The sequence below is a fragment of the Pleurodeles waltl genome, chromosome 8 (assembly GCF_031143425.1).
Source record: "Pleurodeles waltl isolate 20211129_DDA chromosome 8, aPleWal1.hap1.20221129, whole genome shotgun sequence".
Classification (NCBI taxonomy): Eukaryota; Metazoa; Chordata; class Amphibia; order Caudata; family Salamandridae; genus Pleurodeles; species Pleurodeles waltl.
Window position 1 is genome coordinate 19,209,219 of NC_090447.1, and position 14,723 is coordinate 19,223,941.

The following is a 14,723-nucleotide window of genomic DNA, read 5'->3' on the forward strand; positions in this document are numbered from 1 at the left end:
TAGACCTCAGTGGTACTTTACCACTGCTAACCAGTGATAACATGCTTGTGCTCTCATCTTGAAAACATGGTAAAATTGACCTACATCTGATTGCCACATTTAATTTACTTATACGTCCCTAGTAAAATGGTACTACCTGTATCCTGGGACTGTGAATTAGAAGTTTCAAGTGGGCCTTCAGCACTTATTGTGCCACCCACTTAAGTAGCCCTTTGTCTCAGCCATCCATTGCAGTCAGTGTACAGTTTTAAACTGTATATTCAGCTTGGCAAATAAACCTTTTGATAGACCTAAACCTGTGCTTTAGAGCACAATACATTGTATGTAAAAGGTAGCACACAGTTTTTTACATTTTACATCTTGGTAGTGAAAAACATCTAAATTATTCTTTCACTACTCTGAGGCCAACCTCCCCCAGAGGATAACCTTGGGTTTACCTTATTACATTTAATAAGTGCTAACTTTTCATTGGGAACAGGTAGGAATGTCATGCTTGGTCTTAAAAGAGCTGTAATTTAAGAACCTATTGAATGATAAATTCAGATTTGGAGTCACAATTCTAAAAATGCCATTTATAGAAAGTTGCCATTTTGTTGTCCTAACCATTTTGTGCCTGCAGACATCATCCTTGGTCACATGACTGCAACTGTTTGACAGTTGGCCTTCGTGTATTCTTATCAGACAGTGAAGCAAATGGGGAACCTGTCATTGGCAGGATAGACCATACTATTGGGATGGGTGGGGCAGAGCCGTTTCCTGTCCCACTTATATTTCAAACAGCTGCCTCCAGAACACTAACAAGGAACTTGACACCAGACGTTTGTCAACCCGAGACTATTTGGTGCCAGGGGAGGAGAAGGAAGAAGGTTTCTAGAACTAGATATGGTGGTAGTATAGATGTTTCCCCACTTTAAGCTGCCCCTAGGTATAAATAATGAACTCTCAGACCAACTCCTCAGTATACTACTGGACCTGCGGAGGGCACTCAGAAGGACTGACTGGTACTCCGGTGGACCTGCCTACTGCTTGAGGCCTGCTGTGTACCTCAGAGGACAGCGCTGCTGCTTGAGGCTTGCCTTGCTGCTTGATCTCAAAACTACCAGAGTGGCTCCAAGGGCTAGTCTGAGGCTTCCTGTGTGAGTTACAGGGACAAAACATGCTCCAGAATCTCCTGACACCCCTCCAGTGGTGCCTATCTAATCCTGCACCCTTGGTTGTGGTGTTGAATGTGCTGCTCCTGAGTAACACTAAAAGCTGACAATTAGAAAAGCTTTCACCGAAAGGTGGCCATAGAACTGACAGAAGACAGGGACCTTCCTGCTCGCTGATCTAACCAAGGTGCACCGCTGGTTGGCCTAACTTTGCTGTAGCTCCCACTATGTTCTTCTCCACAGCAGCAAATCCTGATTAGCTGGACTTCTGAGCAACAGTATCATGTCTCGTGAACCCCTCATCGGCTACAGCCTTCAGCTTCTCCCACTGGAGGTCTTTGACTTCTGAAAAAGTGACAAAGTCTGAATGTAAAAATCTTCACTGTGATGTCATGTAGCGGTTCCCGACAATGAGGCCTCCCTCTCAGACCTTCGCAAAAACATTTCTTTGAAATTTGTCAAAGTCCTAAGGTAAGCCAAAATTAAGCCCAATTCACCTTGCGCATCTGAACAGTGCTCCTTCACTGTTGCAGAGGTGTGAGCCCTGGTTGAGCAGAAACCACAACCCTATTCAGGGTGAGGCATAAGCACACCAAAATTAACCTGTGCTCCTCCCACTGGTAGCTTAGCACTGAGCTTTAGCACTGGGCTTAATCTAGAGGCAATGTGTAAAGTATTCGTGCAAAACTTTCAACAGTGAAAACACGACACAAAAAGGATCCCACTCTGAGTTAGAAAAATAGAGCTTTAGTTTAATGAACAAAACAAGACCAAAATGACAAAAATCTAATCAGTAGAACCAGAGTTATACATTTTTAAATAAATAATAAACTAATAAACTGCAGTATAATGCCTAAAAACATAAAGTGCTAACTGCTGCTATCTGGTGCTCTGGACCAGATCAAAGACAACATTTCAAGCCCACTACAGTAGATCACAGGTCAGATACAGTCCCAGATTCATCCTGCTGAAGGTTTACCTTCTCAATTTTTGTGCCAAGAGTCCTGTTCACATGGTAGAACGTCATCACAAGCAAGGAGCGCCTCACTGTCGGTAGTCAGGGGGAGCAAAGAGCAGGCTGAGCTTCGTGTTGGCAATCTGCAAAGTGACAGACTTGTGGCGGCTTGCACTGATTTTCAGTGTGAGCAGCACTGTTCCAGTTCAGATGGGCCCATTCGTGGTCACGAAGAGCCCAAAGGCTTAACGTAAGAGCCCTCTGAGCCACATCAAGGGTCCAGGGCCTCAGGGGCACCAGTTGGAGATCATACACTCGCTGAAAACAGGTCCAGGAGCTAGTGGGGAGCATACTATGTCCCTGAGGCTCAGATCAGGAGGTCAGCAGACTAGCCCTTTCAGTCACTCCTGGGTCTTGGATTCAAGATGGGTTCCATTTCCAGTTCTTCCTCCCCAGGCAAGAGGGCAATGGGCAGCAGGTCAGTATTGCAAGGCAGCAGCTCCTTCAGAGTAGCAGTCCAGCAGAGTGTCAGTCCTTTCAGCAGCACAGCAGTCCATCTTTCTGACAGAGTATCCACAGATCCAGAAGTGTACTGAAGTGGTGGTGTCTGAGGTCCTTATTTTACACTCTGGTGCCCTGGTTATGAAAGGTGGAAGAAGCTTCTAGACAGTGTCTTTGAAGTGCGTGGAATTCCCTCCCTCCCTTGCCCTGGCTCCAAGCTAACTGAAGTGACAATGCAAGGTTATGTCCTTTGTGTGGAGACATGACACAGCCTATACATGTGAAGGAGAGGCTGGGCCCAGTTCCTCCCTCCAGTCCTGCCAGTGACGGCCCATCTAGTCACACCTCAGACCCCACTGTGTGTGGCTATCTAGGAGGAATACACTAAGCCCAACTGCCAACTAAACCCAGTCATGTGACCAGAGACAGACTGCAAGCACCAAATGGCTAAGGCAAGAAAATGCCAACTTTCTAAAAGTGGTATTTTCAGAATTGTAATTTTAAAAATGACTTCTCCATAAGTTAGGATTTTATATTAGGATTCAAGAGAAAACAAACATGAATCAGTTGGAAATTACACTTACAAACTGTAATAATGCAACTCCAATGTTATCCTACAGGGGATATAGGCCTTGCAGTAGTGAAAAATGAATTTAAAAGTGTTTAACTTCTAGGATCTGTAAAAGTTAAAAGTACATGTCCTACATTTTAAATACATTGAATCTGTCCTGGGCCTACATGAGAATTGACTTATATGTGTTATAAAAAAAGGTTTGAAGCTGGGAAAGGATTATTTTGCCATGTCAACATGGCAGTTTAAAACTGCACACACACGCTCTGCAACGGCAAGCCAGAGACATGTTTAAAGGGTTAAATTCATAGGTGGCACAATCAGTGCTGCAGATGCACTATTAGCATTTAATTTACAGGTCTCTAGGCACGGGTAGTGACATTTTACTGGGGACTTACAGGTAAATTAAATATGCCAATTGGGTATAAGCCAATGCTACTATGTTTTAAGGAGCGAGAACAAGCACTTTACCACTCGTGAGCAGTGGTAAAATGCACGGGGTACAGGGTAATAGAGCCAAGTAAAAATGAATTCAGCAAAAAAAAAATAGAAGGAGGGCAAAAAGCTTGGGAATGACACTGCAGAAAGGGCCAGGTCCATGAATCGTGGTCAACCATAACTTTCAACTTTGCCCCAGTCTTACTCAACTAGATACCCGAGGTTGGTGTTTTGATAGTATAGGTGCTAGTTTTTGCAAAAATCTTTAAGAATGTATAACTCGGCTTCTACTGATTGGATGTCATTTGTTTTGGTATCATTTTGTTTATTAGATTTTACTCTATTGCTCAAACGGTTGTGAGATTTTCTTGTGTTGTGCTTTCACTTTATTACTGTTTGAGTACTGCACAAATATTTAACACAGTGCCTCTAAGTTGAGCCTGACTGCTTTTGTATCAAGCTACCAGAGGGTTAAGCAAAAGATAATTTAGTGACTTTTTTGGTTCACCCTGACAAACATTGTGATTATTACACCCGCTCAAACCAAAACCCAATTGCTTGCAGACTGTCACCCACTCTCATTCTGTCACCCTCACTTACTCACTGTCAAAGTCACCAGTTGAACAGCATAGAAGACCCTTTCTGAAGTCCTTTTTGGACCCTTCTTGAGGTCTTTGTTGATCTCGCATTCTGCTTAGCTTTGACGTATTGTACTTGTTATTTTAAATTCTTTTAATTTTGTTAGAGCAATATGCTGTACTGATTGGGCAAGTCTCTTACTGGATTTTTCATATACTTCTTGTATTGATTAAATGTATTTATATGCTTTATTGTGCACTTGTATGGTTCTGTGAACTGAAATAAAGTTCTTGAATGCTCAAACTGTCTCTCATTCCCTCTCACTCATTGACTGTTGGTCACTCACTCTCACTCAAAGTCACTACAACTCTACTGCTCACTCTTCCAGCGACTCATTTACTATTACTCTATATCACGCACTTGCAGTCTCACTTCTCTCTCATGCACTCTCACTCACTCTCACTCACTCTCACTCTCTTTCACCCTCACTCATTCTCTCATGTACTCCCAGTAACATACTTACTCAAACTGTCTCTCTCTATCCCTCTTTCACTATGTCATTTACTGACAGTCAATCATTTGCTCACCCTCTCTTACTCTGTCACCCACTCTCACTTACTCTGTAAGTCACTCTCACTCACACATTCTCACTCACCCGCTACCCAATTCACTTATGGTCATATTTATGTGCCCTGTTGCATCACTCCTGTAGCATGCAACGTGGAGCAAGAGTGATGCAACTCAAAAATAAGACTTAAGAAGCCACGCAAGGCCATCTTGTGTGGCCCTGAGTGGTTTCATAAATTTCAGGTAAAGAAACACAGTGCAAATTGTTCCTTTGCTGTTCCCAGAAGACATCCATGGATTTTAACACATTCCTGGATTTACCAGGTAGACCTGGTAATGTGCCAAAAACCCAAACCTTCCTAGGTGAGGCTTAAGTATGAGAAATATCGGTAAATATTTCTTGCTTTTTCCTCTTGCAATGTGTGCTGCACTCTGCAGCACACCTAGAAAGAAGAAAACGCCTCACAGGATTGTTTTTGTGTAGGAAGGTGCCCGTTCCTGCACAAAAACAATCCTAGATTCAATGGATGCACCTTTGGACCATGGGGCAAAGGTGCCTGCGTTGGTTACATCAGAAGCAACCACAGCACTGACCCAGCACTCCTAGTAGCCACTGGCAACATACGCACCATACCAGACCACGGAGGCACGTGCCCACTCATCCTCCTCTCTGATGTGTTTGATACCATCTTCCACTCCACCCTCTGAGACAGACTATACAACACCGGCACCCAAGATAAAGCATTGGATTGGATCAGGTCCTTCCACACCGGAAGAACACAGCTTCAAACTACCGCAGTTCATGTCAGAACCCAAAGACACATGCTGCGGAATACGCCAAGGATCATCACTCAGCCCAGCGCTTTTCAACATCTACATGGCATGCTAGCCAAGATCATGAAACAACACAGGCTAAACATAGTCTCCTACGCTGAGGATACCCAACTGATCCTCTCCCTGATGATGACCCTGCAAAGGCCAAGAGAAACTTCCACAATTGGATGAGAGCATTCGTGGCCTGGATGGAAGCCTGCTGCCTCGAACTCAACTTGGACAAGACTGAGATCGTTGTAATCACCTCCACCCCTTCCACCTGGAATGACTCCTGGTGGCCCACCCCACTAGGGAATGCCCCCGGTCCCACAAACCACACACACAATCTGGGCATCATCCTGGACTCCTCTCTATCCGTGACCCGCCAAGTCATTGCCATCTCATCATCATGCTTCCACAGACTCTGACTCATTCGAAAGATTTTCAAGTGGATCCCCTCCGACACGTGGAAGACAGTCACCCACGCACTCGTGACTAGCAAACTGGACTACGCCAACGCACTCTATGCTGGCATCACCAAGAAACTACAATCAAGACTACAAAGAATCCAGAATGCAGCAGCCAGACTCATCCTGGACATCCTCCGACACAGCCACATATCCTCCCACCTCAGAGTCCTACACAAGCTCCAAGTCAACAAGCGCATCAAACAGAAACTCTTGATCCGCACCTACAAGGCACTATAGAACAGAGGACTGGCATACCTCAACCACCACCTCACCTTCTACGTACCCAACAGACATCTCCACTCTTCCCAGCTCACCCACACAGCCTTTCCCAAGATCTGGAAAAGCACAGCAGGAGGATGATCCTTCTCCTATCTCGCAGCTTGCCCAGAGCAGGCATTAAAAGGGGGCTCCTATTGGTTTCAATGGGCCTCTGGGTGCTTTGCAGGATTATCGTCAACATTTTTTACGCTAATCCTGTAAAGCGCCAAACTAGCGTCAACAATTCTGATGCTAGTTCCCTAACTACCACCATGTTGTGCCATATATTAAATACAGTTCACACATGGTGGCATTAGGGGGGGGCAAAGGGCGCAAGGAAGTGTCGCTCCACTAGGTGCAGTGGCACTTTTCATTAATCTGCCCCTCTGTGGGTGCTTCTGACAGGGTCAGTCCAGGAGTCTGGAGCAGCTTCAGATACCCACACTGACATGAGATAAACCACACACAAAGCATAAAATGTCCCGGCTTGCAAGGAGAAGGCTGCCAGGCACAGTTTACATATGCGTATTCAGTATAATAATGGCTATAGTGATGGTGGTGGACAGAATCTCAGAGTACCAGAAGATAAAAGCATAAAGCAATGCCTGAATGGCCCAGTGGGGGAAGTACTGGCAGTTGATAGGGATATCCTCAAAACCGATGAATAAATGGCAACTGCATTGGCCAGTTGATTCTATTTCATCATGGGGTGTTCATTCAATGTACTTAAAAAAAAGGACAAGGTATGCGGCTGCTGTAGTTGTTAACTTTAAGAGACTCCTTGCACCATATTAGCTGCCTGCCCCACCATGCTGATGTCAACACTGCACAGTAGCAACTCAAGTCTGTCTTGCTAAGTTTGCATTGCTGCCTACATGTGCACTAAATTGTGTGTGTGTACCTCAATTTATATTCTGCCCTGTCGCATGATTAAAAACTTAGAGATCTTGACTCTGTTACATGGCTGACATTTTTGTGTCTCTGCGGGTTAATTGCACAAATCGGGGCCTTTTTGAGACAGGGCAAGCGTGAAGTGACCATGATTCGTTAGACCATTTTAGAGGGCATTCCTAACAATCATTCCGAATGCCAGAAGGTCTGGCTTTAATGTAGAATACATTGCACTGACTCTATCAATCACTTACTCTGCACTCACACAGGCACACGACTCAACCTGCACTCACACACTCACACCCCGCACAAACACAGCCACAGGGATCTCCCTGCACTAACACTGGCACACTGCTAACCTTACACTCACACAAGTATGAGTCTCATAGTGCACTCACACAGTCACCTTTCCTTTACACAGGTGAACTGTACACACACACACACACACACACACACAAATACACATGCACTACACACACATGCACCTATGCACACACACATGCAGGCACACAGATGCACACGTGCACACACGGACACACACAGAGGCAGTACTCACACTAATCTCATACAGACACCCCACTCTCTCACACTTCCACCACTCATCCTTCATTCACCCAGGAACACTGTCAACCCACACTCAAAAAAGGGACATGCCATGCCTTCACACAAGCAAAGCCTGCACTCACACAGGCCCCCTGCACAAATGCAGTTATAGGAATCTCTCTGCACTCGCACAGGCACACAGTGGTCCACCTGCAGTGTGGTGCCATCCATCACCCTATGTTGAAAGCATACACAGGAGGCAATGCATCTTGAGCCAAATGTAGCAACAGTGGAGTGAGTGGGTGAATCTGAATGCGTGATGAGAAAGGGAAACAGAGGCAGAAACAGGATGTGAAAAAGGTACATATTCATCATACAGAGTGCTGAATTGATTTTTGTTTCACCCTATCTTTTGTGTCTTTCATTTTAGCTTCTCCATTATCTAAGAAATGTACATTTCAAGACTTCAAGTGGAGAACATATATTCTTTGATGCAAACGGAGATGCCTCTGTCACCTATGATATCCTGAACGTGCAGATATCTCATGATGGCCTTTTCCAGACTGTGAAGGTGGGCATGTTAGACCCTGGGGCACCGGAAAGCAAAGATGTCATCATAAACATGAGCGCCATCTTGTGGCATGATGGAATCTCACAGGTGAGGCTGAGATGTACTGTGAAATGTAACTGCAGTAACCTGGGGCCATTAGGGATGTTTCCACATGCTTACCAGTTGCATGCAAATTTCTGGTTCCCACATTGACCATCATACTATAAAAGCATATGAGAGCTTACACTCACATTTGCAATCAGTGTTCATGAATCCTCTAGAATCTAGTTTTCATCATTGCTATGCTGCCGAGGACTGTTGAGGGAGCTGGCACAGCTGATGACCACTGTCTATGGAGTTAATTCACTCAACACTTTTAGGTGCTTAATGGTCTGTAAATGATCAAGTTTATAATTCTACTCACGGTTCACAAAGATTGAAACATGGACCATTAATTTTGGTAACATTGGTACAACTCCATACTCACAGTAAAGCACTGTATTAAATTCACTCATTTCGTAATTTAACAACTAATTTATGGTTTTATTATGCAATCTGATCTATGTTAGCTTGTTGCATATTTAACCAAACCAATGCACTCAAATTCAAGATCAACCCAAACCAACCCAATTTAGTCCAACCCAACCGATCCAACCCAATTAACTCCAGTTCAATACAGTACAATAAAATCCAATCAAATCCCTACAAATAAAACCCAAGCAAATCCAGTCCAAACAAATCCAAACCAGCCCTATTAAATAAATCCAATATAGTCAAATGTAGGGCAATCCAGTCCTATTCTTTCAGAAGCAGTGAACCAACCCAATGCAATTCAAATCAATCCACTCCTATGCAATCCAGTCTAAATTACCACACCAATCGCACCAAACTAACCAATCCCAATGCAGTCCAAATTAAGCCAATTGAATCAATCCCAAGTAATGGATCAAGCCAATCTAATGCGATCCAAATAAACCCTTTTTAACCCAATACAATGCAATGTAATTCTGTCAAATCTAAATAAAAACAACAACATCTAATTGATTCCAAGCCAACAGGCCAATTAAATTAAATTACTAACAAACCAATCAATTCTAACATGAAACAATATGAAGCAAACCAACAAATTAAACCAATTGAACATAAACCAACAGATAAACAAAATCCAATCTAATCTGATTCAATACAAACTATCCACTCAACTCTATTCCATACCTATTCAATCCATTCCAAGCTAAAGCAATACAAAACAGTCAAGTCTAATCCACTCACTAAAATTCAGTTTATTTTAAAACAAAGCAGCCCAACTGAATCCAAATAAATTACTTGAAATTGTTCCAAGCCAATAAGCCAATTTAATCAGGTCCGATCCAAACTACAAACCAATCCAATCCATACCAGAAAAGACGATTTAATCCAATCTAACAAATTCAATCCTATCCCTCTAAACCAAGCCAAATACATCAGAATCTCTATAAATATCAAGCAATTAAGCTCTAACTTTGTGCTAAACTGCTGTTTTGTAAATCATATAAATGGTGCAGGGACTAATGAAACCTCCTGTGGTAGGGGTGGATATTTTTTGATGTGTTAGACTTTGGAAGGGAAAGGGGAAAAGATCTGGTCGGTTAGAGTGATCACTTCAGACCTATGCACAAGTGATGTTGGCTAACTATTCTGATTGATGGTTCAGCTCAAAGGTCAAGCAGGGTATATAAGAGACTGATTAGTCTCTGTCTGGACATCATGAAGTCCTACTCAGTGCCTGAGTATGGGTGGAGGAAGTGTCATGTTTCAGCAGTGCACAGACTGAGATGCACATATACTGGTATCTCAGGTTTCGGTGACATTGTTGTCAAGATGGAGCTTGAGCACATATAGAGGGCCTGCGTGGACCTATGAGGAAGAAGCATTAATGGTTTTATCAGCTGGTACTTTCTAAGGCCCTATGCTAAGTACCTTGCTGAGCATCTGAGCTGCCAGAACCAAGAACCCTGTGCACCAGCAGTACAAGCAGAATCCACAGTGTGGCTTAGATCTGCAATCCCAGAATGCAGCATACATTTTAAGCAGTCTGGCAAGCCTCGTCTAGAGAGATATAGCTAGTGTGATAATGTCAAGCAGCAGATCATCACAATCATTAGGTATACCAGTATCCCCATCTGCATAATCAGCAGTTCTGACAGTTGGGTGTGCGTTGGTTACCTGTTGTCCACCTGGTTTGCTGGTGGATTAGACATTGTTAGACATGGGGTCTTTGGTTGGCAGTCAGATTACCCCTGTCCAAGCTAGGACCCTCACTCTAGTCAGGGAAAGTCGCACACAATCCAAATTATCCTGTGCCCACCCTCTGGTAGCTTGGCACTGAGCAGTCAGGCTTAACTTAGAAGGCAATGTGTAAAATATTTGTGCAATGAATCATGCAATAACACAGTATAACGCCACGAAAATACACCACACAGTGTTTAGAAAAATATAGAATATTTATCTGGATAAATGCGGGTCAAAACAATCAAGATTTGATAAATACACGTTGAAATATCACTTCAGAGAATGATAAAACGAGTATTTGGTTTTGCGTTCAAATTCTCTGCAAGGGATGGCAGAGGATGAGATGAGTGGAAAACGGGGAGGTGTGTGCCAGCATCTCCGGGTGCACACAGATGATGCATCAATAATTTTCCATGCAGGAAAGGTGTTGCGTCGGTTTCCGACGCGCTAACTTGGATCCTCTTCGGGTTGCTGGGTTTTCGGATGCCCCGGGGACGATGCAGAGAAATCCTGGGTGTGCAGGGTGAAGTCACAGGAGCTGCGTTGATCTGGAGTGCGATGTAGGGAAATGTCTGTCGCACGGCAGGCGCTGCATTGATTCTTCTCGCAGGAAGTTGGGCTGCGTCGTTCCGGCTCGGCTATGTGTCGATCCAGTGGCCTGTGCGTCAAAGTTCCGGTCGTAACACTGGCGCTGCATCGATCTCCTCTCGGGGAGCCGGGCTGCGTCATTCCTGTTCGACGTGCGGTGATTTTCTCACCGCAATGCAGGCTGTGCATCGTTTCTGGCAGGCTGTGCATTGAATTTTCGCCGCACAAGGAGTTCTTTGCAGGAGGAAGTCTTTTTGGTCCTGAGACTTCAAGTAAAAGGAGGCAAGCTCTATCCAAGCCCTTGAAGAGCACTTCTCAGCAAAAACCAGAGGGCAGCAAGGCAGCAGGGCAACAGCAGGGCAGAAGTCCTTTGCAGAAAAGCAGTCAGGTGAGTCCTTTGGGCACCCAGGCAGTTCCTCTTGGCAGGTTGCAGGGTCTGGTTCAGTGTTTCTTCACCAGTGTTATCTTGTCCAGAAGTGTCTGAGTTGGTACGGCCACATGCCCTCTTTAAATACCCAAATGTGCTTTTGAAGTGGGGGAGACTTCAAAGAGTGGCTTAGAAGTTCACCAGGTCCCCTTTCAGTTCCATCCTGTTTGTCAGGGTTCCAGTAGGGGGTTTGTCAGTCCATTGTGTGAGGGCAGGCCACTGTACTTTCAAATGTAAGTGTCAGGTCCTCCACCCCCCAGCCCAGGAAGACCCATTCAGTATGCAGATGTGTGCAGGTTTGACTGAACATCCTGTGTTTGGGTTGTCTGTGTGGAATGCACAAGGGAGCTGTCAATTAACCTAGCCAGACATGGATTGTAAGGCACAGAAGGATTTAAGTGCAGAGAAATACTAAAATAGCAATATTAAATCCAACTTCACCATTCAGCAAGATTTTGTATTACCATTCTGGCCATACTAAATATGACCTTGTTACTCCTTTCAGATCAGAATCTACCATTCAAACAGAATATGAGAGTAGCCCTAATGTTAGCCTATCAAAAGAGCAGGCCTCACAGCAGTGTAAAATGAATTTAGGAGTTCTGCACTACCAGCACATATAAACTACACTGGTATATGTCCTGCCTTTTACCTACATAGCACCCTGCCCTCTGGGTTACCTAGGGCCTACCTTGGGGGTGAATTAGATGTAGAAAGAGGGGAGTTTAAGGCTTGGCAAGTACTTTTAAATGCCAAGTCGAAGTGGCAGTTAAACTGCACATACAGGCCTTGCAATGACAGGCCTGAGGAATGGTTTAGGGGCTACTTAGGTGGGTGGCACAATCAGTGCTGCAGGCCCACTATTAGCATTTAATCAACAGACATTGAGTGCATGTAGTGCACTTTTACTGGGGACTTACAAGTAGATTAAATAAGTCAATTGGGTATGAACCAATGTCACCATGTTTTAAGGGAGAGAGCATATGCACTTTAGCACTGGTTAGCAGTGGTAAAGTGCACAGAGTCCTAAAACCAGCAAAAACAGTGTCCAAAAAATGGAGGAAGGCAGTAAAAAAGTTAGGGGTGACCACCCTAAGGCCCTAAGGGAAACCTGAAGGGCAGATTAGGGCTTATCACACTCTTCTCTAACATAGCTTAGGTAGGAAATGAATATATATTATTCCTAGTGACAGTATGGTTGGACTGCTTTTGTGTTCACAATTTTGCTTCTAATGTGTTTTATCATCCTAGGTATTGCAAATACATGCCATTTTATCTAAGATGCAGTTACTTCAATAAACTTTATTGAACTATACTCTGCTTCTGTTTGTCTTTTTCTGTGTGAGACTAATGTAACTGAGAGAAAGGGATGAGATCTGATCGACCACAATTCCCCCGAGGAGTCCTCTTTGTCATGAGCCCGGCTGCCACAATCATCCCCATTCTGAGGTGGAGATGAGGCACTGCTAGTTTGCCAGAAACCCGGATTGGGCCGACAGGTGTCACATGGTGTGGAAATGTACTCAGTACCCACAATTCAGGATAATGAGAACCTATGTGACAAAACCTTGGTAACTGTAAGAGATGCAGTGCACGGTGGTATTGTCCTGCGTGGGTTTACCTTCTCCAAAGTTGGACAGCTGGTAGAGAGGACCAAGGGGACCACTCCAGACCACCACCTGTGATGCAGGATCCACGCAGCTCAGGATGAGAGGAGATCCACGCAGCCAGTCGTTGTTGCAGTTGGTGCCTGCAGATGCAGGGGAGTGACTCCTTCACTCCAAGGGAAATTCCGTCCGGCTTCTTGCTTCTTGGTGCAGACTGAAGACTTGCCGCCCTCAGAGGATGCACAGCTGGAGAAATGTCTCAGTTGCTGGAAGGAGCTGGAGAAACCATGTTGCAGAGGGGAGTCATTGCTGTAGCTGCAGATTGTAGGTTTCTGTGGAGTCCAGTTGTGGTTCCAGTGGCCAGAAGTCAAAGTAAACGTTGCAGAGGAGTCCTGCTGGAGTCTTGGACATTCTGCTTTGTGCCTGAAGTTATAGAGAGTTCATGCAGCTGAAGGCACAGATTGTTGTTTGCAGACCAAGGGCCCAATTCACAAAGGTAAACTTAGACCAAAAGTCTAACTTTACTAATAGTAAAGTTAGACTAAAGTTAGACTTTTGGTCTAAGTTTACCTTTGTGAATCAGGCCCCCAATCTTGAAGATATGGACATGTTTTCATTAGCTACTTTTTAAACAAAAACAGTTAAACCTACAACTGAGTAACAATTTTGAAAGTGCACATACAAGTCTAAAAACTGTTTTCTCTCAAATAAATTCTATATATGGCCATTCCTTTATCCACTTCTAACAACAATTGTAATGCTGCCTTCAGTCCCAATTTTAAGAATCCCAGCCAGCACACTGTTTTGTTTATTTTTACTTCCAAAGACTCCTTCTCTAAAAAAATGTGTCTCAGGATTGGTTTTGTGCAGAAAGGTCACCTTCATGCACAAAAACAATCTTGCTTATAATGCAGTAACCCTTGAACCATGTGTGTTGGCGACAGGCAGAAAATAGTGCACCAGCCCAGGGAAATGGCAGAAATTCACTGTACAATGTCAAGTACAGCACATCCCTGTCCTTTCCCTATCACACAAGAGGACTTGCTGCACTGTGTAATTTTGTATTAAATATGTACCTGATTTCCTACTCATGCCTTTAGAAAATCTCTCTGAAGAATTCAGCATGAGAGTCCAAGTGGTGCACACATATATGTAAGGATTCCTTGAAACTTTGGCATCTCTCTGCCCTTCCTCTGCTTGAGATCCAACATTTGTGAGTTGCAGCATTGCTGTTTGCCATTCCTGCCTCCTGCTGATTTATTATCCTGGATGAGATGCTTTCCATGACCATCCTCTGTTTCTCCTGCAGGTCCCACATTCTGTCTGTAGTGAGAGTTGCTCACCTGGGTACAGAAAGTCTGCCAGAAAGGGGGAGCCTGCCTGCTGCTATGACTGTGTTCCCTGTTTCCAAGGCGAGATCAGCAGCACAAATGGTGGGCTCCAGGTTATTTATTTAATACTGTATGCATGGTCATTTAATGTACAACAGGCATCAGATTTAAATTCCATTGTATTTAGACTGTAGTGTGGGCACTGTTACAAG

General features: G+C 44.2%; 1 protein-coding gene across 1 annotated transcript in view; it reads left to right on the plus strand.

Annotated features, from left to right (window-relative positions):
- Nucleotides 1–14,723, plus strand: part of LOC138249309 (extracellular calcium-sensing receptor-like) — a 75,723-nt gene that overhangs the window by 54,610 nt on the left and 6,390 nt on the right. The window contains exons 5-6 of the mRNA XM_069203267.1: nt 8,168–8,395; nt 14,490–14,613. Of these exons, the coding sequence (XP_069059368.1) occupies nt 8,168–8,395; nt 14,490–14,613 (352 nt within the window). The remainder of the gene's footprint in view (nt 1–8,167; nt 8,396–14,489; nt 14,614–14,723) is intronic.